This window comes from Bubalus kerabau, chromosome 2 (genome assembly GCF_029407905.1).
Source record: "Bubalus kerabau isolate K-KA32 ecotype Philippines breed swamp buffalo chromosome 2, PCC_UOA_SB_1v2, whole genome shotgun sequence".
Lineage (NCBI taxonomy): Eukaryota > Metazoa > Chordata > Mammalia > Artiodactyla > Bovidae > Bubalus > Bubalus kerabau.
The window spans coordinates 57,045,477-57,060,654 of NC_073625.1; the positions used below are offsets into that span (position 1 = coordinate 57,045,477).

Here is a 15,178-nt window from a genome sequence, read left to right on the forward strand (position 1 = left end):
GTCAAACACAACTGAGTGACTGAACAGCAATAATTTTTTGTTGTTGTTGTTACTGGATCCTTAGGGGCTTCCCTGGTGACTCAGTGGCAAAGAATCCACCTGCCAATGCAAGAGATGTGGTGGATTCGATCTCTGGGTCAGGAAGATCCCCTGGAGAAGGAAACAGCAAACTACTCCAGTATTCTTGCCTGGGGAATCCGACAGACAAAGGAGCCTGGCAAGCTAATCCATGGGTCAAAAAGAGTCAGACATGACTGAAGTGACTGAGCATGTACACATTAGATCCTTAAAGTTTTAAAAAAATTGTTATAAAATACACATAACTTAAAATTTACCTTCTTAATGATTTTTACTGTACAGTTCAATAGTGTTCAATATATTCACACTGATGTGTAAGCAATCTCCAGAACTCTTTTATCTTGTAAAATTGAAACTTTATATCCGTTAAATACCAACTCCTCCCTTATAAATATTTTAAGAAGCTAAAATAAATTTAAAACATGATACCCTTAATAGGTTATATTAATGTTATCTTTTCATACTGTTCACGGCAAATAGATGGGGAAACAGTGGAAACAGTGGCTGACTTTATTTTTCTGGGCTCCAAAATCACTGCAGATGGTGATTGCAGCCATGAAATTAAAAGACACTTACTCCTTGGAAGGAAAGTTTTGACCAACCTAGACAGCATATTGAAAAGCAGAGACGTTACTTTGTCAACAAAGGTCCATCTAGTCAAGGCTATGGTTTTTCCAGTGGTCATGTATGGATGTGAGAGTTGGACTATAAAAAAAGCTGAGCGCTAAAGAATTGATGCTTTTGAACTGTGGTGTTGGAGGAGACTCTTGGACTGCAAGGAGATTCAACAAGTGCATCCTAAAGGAGATCAGTCCTGGGTGTTCATTGAAAGGACTGATGATGAAGCTGAAACTCCAATACTTTGGCCACCTGATGCGAAGAGCTGACTTATTTGAAAAGACCCTGATGCTGGGAAAGATTGAGGGCAGGAGGAGAAGGGGCTGACAGAGGATGAGATGGTTGGATGGCATCACCGACTCAATGGACATGAGTTTGGATGAATTCTGGGAGTTGGTGATGGACAGGGAGGCCTGGCATGCTGCGTTCATGGGGTCACAAAGAGTGAGACACGACTGAGAGACTCAACTGAACTGAACTGAAGTTTAATTGCAGTGTTCATTTCCATTGACTAAATCTAGCTAACCTTGCAACTTTCCAAGATTTCCATCTCCCTGTTTTACAAATTAGATTTCTTTTGCTGCAAATACTTTATGTAATAAGAGACCTTCTTTGTACATCAAGCCTTTCATGGAATGTCCAAAATTTCCACTGAGGAGGTGGAGAAAGACTTCTCAAGGTAGAAAGAGCAGGGAGCAGCATTTCAGCGGAGGAGCTAGTATGAAGTGAGTTTCTGACAAATAAGACACGCATGTCATCCCCATGAGTTCTTCAAACAATACAGCTCCTGAAAAGGAGCAAGGCACCCTACCTTGATACTCTATTGCCGTGACCACTTGATGATCTTTTGAGGCAGAGAATCCATAGGCCTTATGATCTGAAAGATGAAAACAAACAGGATAATTAAAAGAGTGCAAAGTCCGTCAAATGTCTGAATGGAATGCAGTATGAAAGAAAACTGGCCTAAAGTTTGGTGACGGTTTCACACAATTCATAATACTTCAGGTTTAAAGTATCAAAATCTGAAAACCTAGCACAGGGAGCTCAGCTTGGTGCTCTGTGATCACCTTGTGGAGTGGGAGGGAGGCTTAGGAGGGAGGGGATGTATAGTATACATATAGCTGATTCACATGCGGAACGGCAGAAACTAACACAACATTGTAAAGCAATTATCCTCCAATTAAAAACAAATAAAAAAAAAACAACAGGAAAAGCCAAGGCAAACTATATATGTGTTTTCCATTTTCTACAAGTCGGTTTAGCCCTGTAAGCATTTCCCAAGGCAAAACTCATGAATCTTTTTGCATTCCTCCCCTGACTCCTGCTGTCCCCACAGACAACACACTCTTACAAGTTCAATTCTTAAAAAAGTGTTTGTGTCCTTAATTCAACCTAATATGTGATTTAGCACTGTCAAAGGTATCATTGTTCCCTGTGAATAAAAGCTAACTATTTTTACTGCCCTATGTAAGGCTATAAATTGTTTTCTGAGCTTAACCCCGACTATACCTAAATATAAAGTCCTTTAACATATTTTTGACTATGAAATGTATAGATAATATAAAATGCTGTAAACTTTGTATATAAAATTATGATGAAAAATGCAAACAGAATATATTCGATTTCCTCCTAAACACTGCAATGACTTTTCCAGGACTGGTCCATAAGTTGAAATGACTGATGGATTGTGAAGTCTGATAGTGATGTGACGATGATGATGATGGTGATGACATCATCATCATCATCATCCCTGTAAACTTACAGAGAAGTTTTCATTTTAAAAGGTGTTTTCATAAATTCTTTTACTTGATAAAATTCAATAGAGGAAGTGATTTAGGGTGGTATGCATGATCCAGGCTTAAATAACAAAGTAGCTGAACCAGGAGCTAAAAACTTTCTAATTCAATCTCTGATATGCTCATTTTGTATTATTTCACTTCACAGATGTCATTCTATGGCCCAGTTTCATGACCATGTTTAAAAATAATTTCAATCACTTCCTATTAGTATGCAATTCTGAAATTTAAATGTTACAAGGACAAGATTATTTATCTGTTGTATTCTCTGATGTAGTCCAAACACCTAGAACAATGCCTGGAATAAAGCAAAGCACAGTAAATATTTATTGAACAAATGAATGAGACAACTTCTTATTGTTTACTAATGAGAAGAATCAAGTAAATGAAGTTAGAGCAAAATTAATACTAATGAAGGGTTCCAGAAAACAAGTTATTCTTTTGCGAAGGTGTCAAAAATATTCTATAGATTGACATTAATTATTTTAATGCAAAGCATTCTTGCTGGTCATCATGGGTAAACAATTGCGGCAAAGCAGTCCAACTGCTGTCTACCCAAAAATTATACATGAAATAATCTAGGATGAAATTAAATTTATCATCAAATCTAAGGAAGGTTATTTCTTGAAGACTTATTTCTATAATATCCTAGAAATGCTAGTTCTCTGCTCGTTCTACCATCTGTTTTCTGTCTTCATATAATTTACTTACACTATTTTTGCCAAGCAAAAATTGATGACTCTGTTGCCATATTCAATGGACACTTAACGGTTTTTACCTTACTTGATCTCTCCAGGCCATCTGATTCTTTTGACTTCCTTGAATTCTGTGACATGATTCACTCCTAGTCTTCCTTCTATCTCCCTGTGGGGTCTTCTTTCTCTTTGTTTTGCCCATCCATCCATGCATTTATCCATTCATCAATTTATCCATCCATTCATCCAGAAACTGCTTTCCTGACTCAGCTAACTCCTTTCTACACAATCTTTCATACTCTTGTTTCTAAAATTTATTTTTTATACTCTTATTTACTCAACTACCATTTATTTGCTGAAAAACTTGTACCTCTGGCTATAATCTCTCTACTGAGATTAAATTCAAAAAGTCCTCTTTCTCTTGGGTATCTATGTCTCCATTTCCTACAGGCACCAAAAACTCATGGCAAAACAGAACTTTGCCTGCCCTCAAAAACTCTGCTTTCTTCCTATGAAATCTCAATGCAGTGAAAGGTATCACACTCCACATGCTTACCTGTGCCAGAAAATCGAGCACTGCCCATGAGGTATCTACCCTCTCATCCATTTACTCACCAGTTGTAAATGACATGAGAACTGCATGTCATTCAGGACAATGTTTTGATATATTTTGATATATGTTTTGATATATTTGCCCTATCCCTTCTTTATCCTTCCCCACCTTCATGTTGTCAAGTGTTATTTGCCTCAGGGAGGGGATGTGGATAGCCAAAACCAGAGACAGAAAACCAGGGTACTTCCTGCCTTTCCATATTTAGAAACGCTGACCATGAGGAAAATGGAAACGACTCACAGCTTACGCAAACATTTGAGAGAAACCATCATGAATAAAATATATCTTCTCCCTGGACTTGGGGTACAGAGGAGGAAGTGAGTTGGAGAACACAGGCCTTAGTGAGCTCTTGAGAAAGAACAATAACTAACATTTATGAAGCACTTGGGCTTCCCAGGTGGCGAAGTGGTAAAGAATCTGCCTGCCAATGCAGGAAGAGACTCAGGTTCGATCTCTAGGTCGTAGGAAATGGGGAGTAGGATATGGCAACCCACTCCAGTATTCTTGCCTGGAGAATTCCATCAGCAGAGGAGCCTGGTGGGCTGCAATCCAGGGGTCACCAAGAGTCGGACATGACTGAGCACACACATAGTAGTATGAGGCACTTGGATGTTAGGGACCGTTCCCAGTGCTTTACGAGTATTAACTTACTTAACTCTCACAACAATTCTTTATGGTAGGGTGCCATCTTTATACACATTTTTCAGGTGAGAAACTGAGGCACCGAGTAGGTAAGAGACTTGGGCACAGTTATATAAGTAGTAAGTGGTAGAGCTGGGATTCGAACCTACCTCAATGATACCCAAAGTCCACATTACTTACTACTCTTCCATACTGGGCCCCAAAGCACATTTCCCCCCAAGCTGAACTATGAGGAAGGGTTGCAGATTAATAAAGATGCCTGTTGGACAATTCCACCGGTCTAATGAAGATGGGATAGGTTAAAAATTGGTGGTTAAGATCAAAGCAAGGATTGGCTCAGAAGAATAACACGAAGGTGGAAGCTAAGGGGCTATGACTAGAGGGGGAGGATATCAAGGTAATTTCAGAGGGACGACTCTAGACAAGGGCTGCTCAAAGCTGAAGTACTGACATTTGAGATTGGATCATTCTTTGTTGTGGAGAAGTGGCCTGTGCATTGTAACATGCTCTGCAGTATCAGTGGCTTCTACCTACTAGATTTCAGGAGTATCCCTACTCTCCCACCTCAAGTCCTGACAACCAAAAATGTTTCTAGACATTGCCAAATGTCCCCTGCAGATGGAATGGGCAAGTCATACTGGGTTGAGAACCACAGCTCTAGACTTACAGCTAAGGCTGGTTTGATGACCCAGGAATAGACTTAAGGGGGGCAAGAAACCATGAGTTCAAGGGTTTTGAAAGTTCCTATGAGATCAGAATTTCTTAACTATGAAATAATTTATTACACTTCTAGGAAGGAGAGAATAATTTTTCACATGGCATGGCATCTTTGAATCATTCATCTATATGTAGATTGACACGTAAATGAATCTTCTCTGTGCTAGCTTTTATCCTTCCTGAAGAATACATGCTATACTGGATAATTTATTTTTTTCCTTTTTGTCTCTTCTCTTGGAAGCCTGAACAGCAAATCTAATTGTGAAATTAAAAATCTCAAAAATCTACAAATCTCAAATGTCTAGTTCTACTTAACTGTTCAACATTGTTAAACTATTCATGTTCTACATATCCCTGAAATGTAAACATTTTCACTAAGGAAACTGGCAAATTTATGTGAAGAATGCAGGCCTGAACTGCTCCTTTTTATTGATACTTGAGAAAATTTATCCGCATAAACCAGTTAACCCATCTGGCTCAGTCTTAGGGAGGTATTGAGACCACCAAAGAATAATTTCAAAATTACTCCTTTTCTTGTGTATTTCAAAAACCACAAATGGGTCTAAGAACTCTTTTAAAATACTCTATTTCCCCTTTTCCACATACTTCTGTCACACACCAGTATATGTCCTGCAGTCCTCCAACCCTCTCCCCACCCCTCACATCTTTCTTTTCCAGCTTCTCCTCTCCTTCCTCAATTTTATTTTGCAGATTCCAAAGGGAGGGTTTGGAAAATTTCAGGGCGCAGAGGAAGGGAAGAGAGTAAGCTGGCCAAGCCAGCATCCTCTTCAATGAGCTGGAGGAAAGACAGGGCCTCATGGGTCCTTGTGAATTACACCTACGCTTAAATGACATGATGGCTGAATGTTTTGGGCAGTTGATTCTGATTCTAAACCATCATTCTGTGAAACTTTTGAAATACACTTTGAAAAGGTTTCTTTTCCCCTTTAGTAATGTGTAAATTAGCACCTTCAGAGAAGGTCCAGTTATGACTGGCATTTCTTGTGATTTCTGAACTGTTTTAGTACACCTCTTAGACAAAACAATGAAGATTCATATTCCCTAGAAACCAGTTGAAAGGGCAATGTTGGCAAAATAGGAAAAGGTAATCTTTGTTCCCTTCACATCATGTCTGTGAGCTTTTCAACCACCACACTGCCTACTGAGAATGTTTATTTTCTTTAGGAGTCTTGGATCTTCTTTCATTTGAGGCAAACATTAGTCTAATCTGAGATTGGAAGATCTAGGACTGGGCTTAATTATCTTACCGCTTTCTCCCAGTTTTCTACTTGCTAAAACCTCCTTTGAGAATTATTTCTTCAATTTTCAAAACTTGCTTTTAAAGTTCTATGAAAAAGAACAGCTGTTAACGTCAATAATTTTAATTCTCTCATAACTTTTCTATGTATATATTTGAATAGGAGAAAAAAATGTCCCAAGAAAGAAAAATGAAGGAGTGGTTGCACTGGAAAAGCTATGAATGCAAAAAAATTATAAAGAGGTTTAGGTCTATGATATTAATGAAGATAGCATTTCTTGGTAGCTGAATATTTCTTTCTATAATTTGAAGGATCTTCTTCTTGCTCCAATTCTATTTACTTCAAGGTTTGCCTTTCATTAAGCAAAAATATTTTTTAAAGTATGGTCACTTATGTTGAGCTTACACAGAAAGTTCTAAATTTTGAAAAGATAATTTCCAGTCTAAGTCCTCAAATTCAGTTTTATTTCCCTAACTTACACACAATAACTCTATGGATGAAAACAAAATGTTCTGTATAAACATCTCACTGGCAGATTTTAGGAATAGGCTCTGTTGGCTGCTTTCTTGAACTGATTTTTTTTTTTTTTCCTTCACTTATCGTGAGTAAGTTAAGTATAAAAATAAACAAAAAACTGTCATGTAGGTCCACTGGTTGAGGTCAACAATTGTTTTAAACTTAGATACAAAACATCTCTTACAGTTGTGGATGTGTTCCAGAGCTGCTGGCCGAAGTTCATAAAGTAAGGTTAAGAGGTGATTGTTTCCATAACTGCTAAACTCCAAGTCAAGTAATTCCTTTCAGTCAAATAAAATATTTTTGTTTCTTTTCTCCACCCCCGACTGTAAGAATGAAAGTTCTTATACTGTCTATCACCCACCTAGAATAGTTTAGCTTGACTAAGAATAAATATGTATTTACACCACCACAATTTAAAAGTTTACTATAAAAATGTTATTTCAATTAACACTTTTCAGTGGAGGGACTCAGCCCATACATACACATGTATCTATTACTGTTCAACCGAAACTATCACAGCATTGTCAATCTGCTATACCCCAATACAAAATGTTTTGGGTACTAAAAATAAATAAATAAAAAATTTTAAAGAGACAAGACATAAAGAACAGGCTTTTGGACTCTGTGGGAGAAGGCGAGGGTGGGATGATTTGAGAGAACAGCATTGAAACATGTATATTATCATATGTGAAATAGATCGCCAATCCTGGTTCAACGCATGAGACAGGGTGCTCAGGGCTGGTGCACTGGGATAACCCTGAGGGATGGGATGGGGAGGGAGGTGGGAGGGAGGGTCATGATGGGGAACACATGTACACCTGTGGCTGATTCATGTCAATGTATGGCAAAAAACACCACAGTGTTATAAAGTAATTAGCCTCCAATTAAAATTTTTTTTAAAAGTGATATAGGAAAAAAAATTAAAAATTTTTAAAATTACTACTTTTCATTAAAAACATGATTGGGAAAAACTGACATATTACAGAGGTTTTTTGTTTCTTTTAAAAGTACATTACAGAGAATACCATGCATAGAACCAAGTAATAAATATTGTGGGTGTAAGTTATTTTCAAAAATAAAAATTAATAGTCATATGGCTTTGAAAATCACTTATATACAATTATTAGAGTGACAATTTTTTTTTTTTTTTTTGTGACCATGTCGTGAGGCACACGGGATCTTGGTTCCCTGACCAGGAATCAGACCCACACCCCCCTGCAGGGGAAGCTCAGAGTCTTCACCACTGGACTGCCAGGGAAGTCCCTAGAGCAACAAATCTGAGATCCACAGGGCTAGCAGCAACAATAATACCATCCAATATTTATTACAGATAAATATTTATATGGACAGAAAGTAACCTGAGGTAGAAATTTGGATATATTAGACAATATACTCATCTCTCTCACCATCTGTCATTCAACCATGACAGGTCACAGAAGGGGAGGGAGAGAAGAGAGAGGGAGGAGGGAGAAGGAAAAGGGAAACAGACACACATACAAACATGTCCTTCTAGTCTCCAACCGTTCTGGCCCTTCCTCTTAATGAGACATTGGCATCCTATTTTCCAAGAAAAAGAAACTACACCAAAATTCAAGGAGAAATAAAGCGATGTTTCTGACTTGGGAGTTACCGGGTGGCTGATGTCCTGGTGAGTTAATGATGACCTAAAGAATTCCAGGGTGATTTTGACAATGAATAAATTTTCCCCTTAAGAACCTAGCATCTAACAAAGATGTGACTCCATTCTGTGAATATCTTTCTTTGACAGATGTGACAACTGAGAGAGGTTAAGGACCTTGCTCAAGGTCATGACACTAGAAAGCAGGGAAGCCGAGACGTGCGCCTGTTTACAGCCAGTTTCGTCTGAGTCCACAGGCCTCCTCCCACCCCACCCCTCACCCCCCATCCTCACATCAGTGCAAGGCACTGGGAGAGATCAGTATCAAACATGATATAGTCAGACACGCTGCAGACAATTTCACACGCATTATCAATATTTAGGGTTGTAAAAACATTATTCAGGGAATATATAACAAATTTCCATTTTAACAGAGAAAGTATTAATTGGCAAATGTTTGATGAGTGAATGAATTTGAACAAACTCTGCTTATCTGTTATATACTGCACAAAAGTTTTATGCCTCCTCCCCTTTTCCAATTTTTTAATCATTTGAGTAAAAGAACGAGATGACACCACCCTTATGGCAGAAAGTGAAGAAGAACTAAACAGCTTCTTGATGAAAGTGAAAGAGGAGAGTGAAAAAGTTCGCTTAAAGCTCAACATTCAGAAAACGAAGATCATGGCATCCGGTCCCATCACTTCATGGCAAATAGATGGGGAAACAGTAGAAACAGTGGCTGACTTTATTTTTCTGGGCTCTAAAATCACTGCAGATGGTGACTGCAGCCATGAAATTAAAAGATACTTACTCCTCAGAAGGAAAGTTATGACCAACCTAGATAGCAAATTAAAAAGCAGAGACATTACTTTGCCAACAAAGGTCCGTCTAGTCAAGGCTATGGTTTTTCCAGTGGTCATGTATGGATGTGAGAGTTGGACTATAAAGAAAGCTGAGCACTGAAGAATTAATGCTTTTGAACTGTGGTGTTGGAGAAGACTCTTGAGAGTCACTTGGACTGCAAGAAGATTCAACCAGTCCATCCTAAAGATCAGTCCTGGGTGTTCGCTAGAAGGACTGATGATGAAGCTGAAACTCCAGTACTTTGGCCACCTCATGCGGAGAGCTGACTCATTTGAAAAGACCCTGATGCTGTGAAAGACTGAGGGCAGGAGGAGAAGGGGCTGACAGAGGATGAGATGGTTGGATGGCATCACTGACTTGATGGACATGGGTTTGGGTGAACTCCGGGAGTTAGTGATGGACATGGAGGCCTGGCGTGCTGTGGTTCATGGAGTTGCAAAGAGTCGGACACGATTGAGTGACTGAACTGAAAATAAGGAGAATTGGTGTCTTGGAACTGAGTATCAGTTGTTTTCATAGTATTATACACATTAGTAAATTTAGGGAAACTTTCACAGCATTCAGTGACCCAAACAACTGGACAATTAAATTTTTTCATGTGATATCCACAATGAAGCAAATAAATTAACTTCTTACAATAAAATAAATTCTCAGAAATTTCAAAGTCTTCAAATGCTTAATAGTGATCAACAGCATTGGAAAGCCATCAGTGGGTGAATTTCTCACCAGATACTCCACACTAGGACATGAAAGAAGTCCTTCAACCATTCTGAGATTTTTCTTTGATATTCCTCAAGTGACGACCTCAGCCAAACACAGTTCATTAACCAGTGGCACTGATTATACATTTTAGATAGATAACAGCAGTCCACTCAAATCCAGTAGACCCTCAAGACAAGATGAAGAACTGCTGTCTTCCAATATTGATGTTAATAAGAATCACATACTCAAAGCAAGGCATAAATATCAACCATTCAATGTTTTAATTGGTTCTCCCTAAGATTAAGGTGCCAGGAAGTAATGGTCCTAACACTATGTGAGTGCAAAATAAGAAATCATTACTAAAGATGTCACAGGCACCAGGAATAAAGGTCAGGATAATAAAATGGGAGATAGTTCAGTTCAGTTACTCAGTCATGTCCAACTCTTTGTGACCCCATGGACTGAAGCACGCCAGGCTTCTTTATCACCAATTCTTGGAGCTTACTCAAACTCATGGCCATAGAGTCAGTGATGCCATCCAACCATCTCATCATCTGTCATCGCTTCTCCTCCTGCCTTCAATCTTTCCCAGCACCAGGTTCTTTTCCAATGAGTCAGTTCTTCACATCAGGTGGCCAAAGTATTGGAGTTTCAGCATCAGTCCTTCCAATGAATATTCAAGATTGATTTCCTCTAGGATTGATTGGTTGGATCTCCTTGCAGTCCAAGGGACTCTCAAGAGTCTTCTCCAACACTACAGTTCAAAAGCATCAATTCTTTGGTGCTTAGCTTTGTTTATAGTCCAACTCTCACATCCACACATGACTCTTGGAAAAACCATAGCTTTGACTAGACAGACCTTTGTTGGCAAAATAATGTCTCTGCTTTTAAATATGCCTGAAATTAAAAGATACTTGCTCCTTGGAAGAAAAACTATGACAATCCTAGACAGTGTATTAAAAAGCAGAGACATCACTAAGCTTCAATATAGTTATTTAAGATTAAAAGTTCAATACTGCCACCAGCATTTGATAGTTACATTTTTCAGAAGCAATGAACACACTAATTCTCAAATAAATAACTTGAGAAGAGGCAATATAAATCATTTCCCCAGAATTTTGATCAGCTCTGTTCAAAGAGCTAAACCAAGTTTCTGGATCTGGATTCTGAACTCTTGTTCTGAATCTCTACAGTGTGCGAACCTGTATAGAAAGTTCCAACAGCTGACAATACAGATTACTCAGTGACTGTCTGGGTCAGGGGACAATGAAATGGTCATTCTAGAGTCATGTGATGTTTATAGGTCCACTTAAGTGATGCATGTGAGAAGATAGCTCTCTACCATCTACTAAGCTCTCTATCCCCTATTCTATACAGATGTTTGTTTTAAACTTTCTTTACACTGCAAGAGTTTTCTCTCTCTACCTTACTGAGTGAATTTCAAAAATCACTAGCAATAGTGTAATACAAAAAAGTTCATTTTTTGAAAGCACGAATGTACAGCTATGAGTACAAATTGTTTTACAAAATATGTTCAGTCATGTCCGACTATTTGTAACCCCATGGACCATAGCCCACCAGGCCCCTCTGTCCATGGAATTCTCCAGGCAAGAATACTGGAGTGGGTTGCCATTTCTTTCTCCAGGGGATTTTCCCAACCCAGAGATCAAACCCAGGTCTCTCACCTTGTAGGCAGGCTCTTTAAAATCTGAGCCACCAGGGAAGCCCTGTTTTACAGAGACTAGCATTAAAAGTATCAAAAAGATCTCTACATCACCCATCTGTTAAAAGTATAATCAGCAAATGAAGTTATCTTTGCATTTCTCAAAAGAAGCTAGAGCACTGCTAATGTTTTTTATCTTTTTCTGAATTAGAAGACTTATAAAAATATAATGAAGAGATACACAACAGGAGACAGGCCAACCATGAGTTTAATACCATTTAAGCTTTGGAATCCTCCCTTGCCTGGACACCTCCTAAGGCCCTGGACGTGGACAGGATCCAGGAATTTGTGCGCATTTTGTAAAATTTCCAAGGAAAATGCTGTTTTTTGATAAATTTTTTCTTAATGAGAACTCTAAATAATTCATTCTTGAACACAATTATGGATGGCTCCTTATTAATGAATTTATTTATTTTTCTTTCTAGATTTGACCACCCATAGTAGAGAAGGTGGGGCTTCCCAGGTGGTGCTAGTGGTAAAGAACCCATCTACTAGTGCAGGAGAAGTGAGAGACATGGGTTCGATCCTTGGGTCAGAAAGATCCCCTGGAGGAGGGCATGGCAACCCACTCTAATATTCTTGCCTAGAGAATCCCATGGACAGAGGAACCTGGTGGGCTACAGTCCATAGGGTGGCAAAGAGTCGGACACTACTGAAGCAACTTAGCACACACACAATAAAGACAATGGTCTCCAGAGTCCATTTTCTGATAGCTCAACCTTTAAAATACTAAGATTCTATGTGACCAATTAAATTGTAATTTCTTCCTCAAATTTTAATTCTTAAAATATGAGAGTGGTATAGATTTTATTTTTCAACTCTCATGATGGATAATTCATAAATGTTTTAGCCCTTACACTTCATACATGTGTTATTAATTAAATTCTATTACCATAAATGCTTCCAGGAGAGATTTGAAAACTAAGGGAAAACTTCCCAGTTTATTGTTGCTTCATGCTTCCTTTGATTAATCTTCAGGAAGCCAAAGGAACAAGAACCACTTATTTTGAAGTGCAGAACTGGAAAACAATGGCTTGGCATTGCTTAACTGTCATATCTTACTACTGTCCGGCAAGACTGGTCCGGGTTAGCTACTGTGGTTTCTAGGGTGCTCAAGTCCAAGATCAAGTCAGTTCTCTGACTCATTCTTTTATTTCAAAACCGATTCTACACATCTGTGAGCTAACAGCAAAACATACTTTTTAGGGCCAGTCAAACAGGCCAAGTGAAAGAAGTGATTTAATGAACATCTGTGTTATGGGCTGAATGTTTGTGTCTCCCCACAATAAAATGTTGAAATCCTATCCCCTAATGTGATGGTATTAAGAGGTAGGGTGTGGGGGAGGTGATTAGGTCATGAGGATGGAACCCTCATGAATAGGATTAGTGTCCTCATAGAAAGGGACCCCAGAGAGCACCCTCACGCTCTCCACCGTGTGCATATACAAGGAGTTTGCAGTCTCCACTATTCAAAACACCCCCAAAGTGAAAACAAACCAAATGTCCATCAACTGATGAATGGATAAACAAAATGAGGTCTCTCCATACAATGGCATATTATTTGACAATGTAAAAGAATGCCATACGGATAACATGCTAAAATATGGATAAACTTTGAAAATATTATGATAAGTGAAAGAAGTCAGTCACAAAGATCACATATTATATGATTCCATTTTTATGAAATAGGCAAATCCAGTGACAGAAAACAGCATGTAGTGGCTGGGGCTGGGGAAGGTGGAAATGGAGAGTGACTGTTTGGCTATGAGGGTCTTTTGGAGATAATGGAGCTATTTTGGAATTGGATAGTGGTGACAGTTGCCCATCGCTGTGACTATGCTAAAAAAAAACCATTGAATAATCTACTTTAAAAGGGTGAATTGTATGATATGTGAATTATGTCTCAATACAGCTGTTTAAAAAAAAAAAACAAAACCAAAGAAGAATTTGGTGGTCTGCAACCAGGGAACAGGCTCTCACAGATGCCAAGTCTTCCAGCACATTGATCTTGGACTTCTAGCCAAGAACTGTGAGACATGAATGTTTGTGGCTATCCAGTCTGTGGTATTGTAGGGACAGCGGCTCAACATAACCAAGACAATCTGCATACATTTGAGTCCGTGGGGCCTACACAGCTGCAGCCTGGAATGGTCAGAAAATGAGTATGTCCTATTAGAAATCCAATTTTTGTTATTTATTCAGATCAAGTATTAAAAAGGTAAACAAAAGTATTTGTGTCCAAATACGGTATGTAAAAGTCTATCTGCCATAACGTATTTCAGATGAAATGACTTTGACATCCTATACAGCATGAGGAAGACTGAGTCTGTGGCAGAATCAGCCAAATATATATTTTTAACTATATAAAGTCAGCCTTGGGGGCTTCTCAGGTGGCACAGTAGGAAAGAATCTGTCTGCCAGGGCAGGAGACGCAGGAGACGTGGGCTCAACCCCTAGGTTGGGAAGAGTCCCTGAAGAAGGAAGTGGCAACCTGCTCCAGTATTCTTGACTGGGAAGACAGAGGCGCCTGCCAGGCTGCAGGCCATGGGGTTTCAAAAAGTTGGACATGATTGAGCAACTGAGCAGGCACGCACGCAGAGTCAGTCTTAGCATTTCAAGTTTTTGATGAGGAAGTATTAGAACTGACTTCGCACCTCTGAGTATAAACAGCTGAAGAGTATTGTACCGCCAACAATGCCACCTTCCACGGATTGGCTTTTTGACTGAATATTATCTACAATCAAACAGAAAGCAATATTAAAGTCCAAATGGGTGAGGAAAGGGTAGTCTGAGCGACTGAACTGAACTGAAGTCTTTATGCCAGATGCAAACAGAATCATTTTTTGTCTTCAGGAAGTCAGAACTGGCAGAAAGGAAATGAGGTTTAGCTAGGCTTAAAACCACCAGGCTATGAATGACTAGTCACATGGCCTTGGGAAAGATACAGCCTTGACCTTATAAACCTTAGTTCCCATTTAGGTAAAATGAAAATAATAATGCCTTCCTTATTGGTTGCAAAGATTAAATTAAACCAAGTATCTGACTGCTTAGCCTTGAACGTGGCCCAGCGTCCATTCTCTATAAACATTTGTTTTTCCTCTCCCTCTCCTCACTCCACATTGTTTTTTATCCCAGGTGGTGATGCAAATTCAGTGTTTCACAAATGATTCCATAGTAATCATATATTAGGATAGACTGTAAGAATAGAAAATGAATCCTTATGGTTATTAATTTTTCTTCCTTTTCATTTACTTATTTATTTTGGACACGCTGTGCAGCTTGTGGGATCTCAGTCCCCCAGCCGGGGATTGAACCCAGGCCACAGCAGTGAAAG

At 38.9% G+C, this 15,178-nt stretch overlaps 1 protein-coding gene across 2 annotated transcripts in view; it reads right to left on the reverse strand.

Moving 5' to 3' along the window:
* The window catches only part of JAM2 (junctional adhesion molecule 2), an 82,130-nt gene that overhangs the window by 27,393 nt on the left and 39,559 nt on the right, over window positions 1-15,178 (reverse strand). For both annotated transcript variants that reach the window (XM_055567769.1, XM_055567767.1), the window contains exon 2: window positions 1,508-1,573. In XM_055567769.1, coding sequence (XP_055423744.1) covers window positions 1,508-1,573 — 66 coding nt within the window. The remainder of the gene's footprint in view (window positions 1-1,507; window positions 1,574-15,178) is intronic.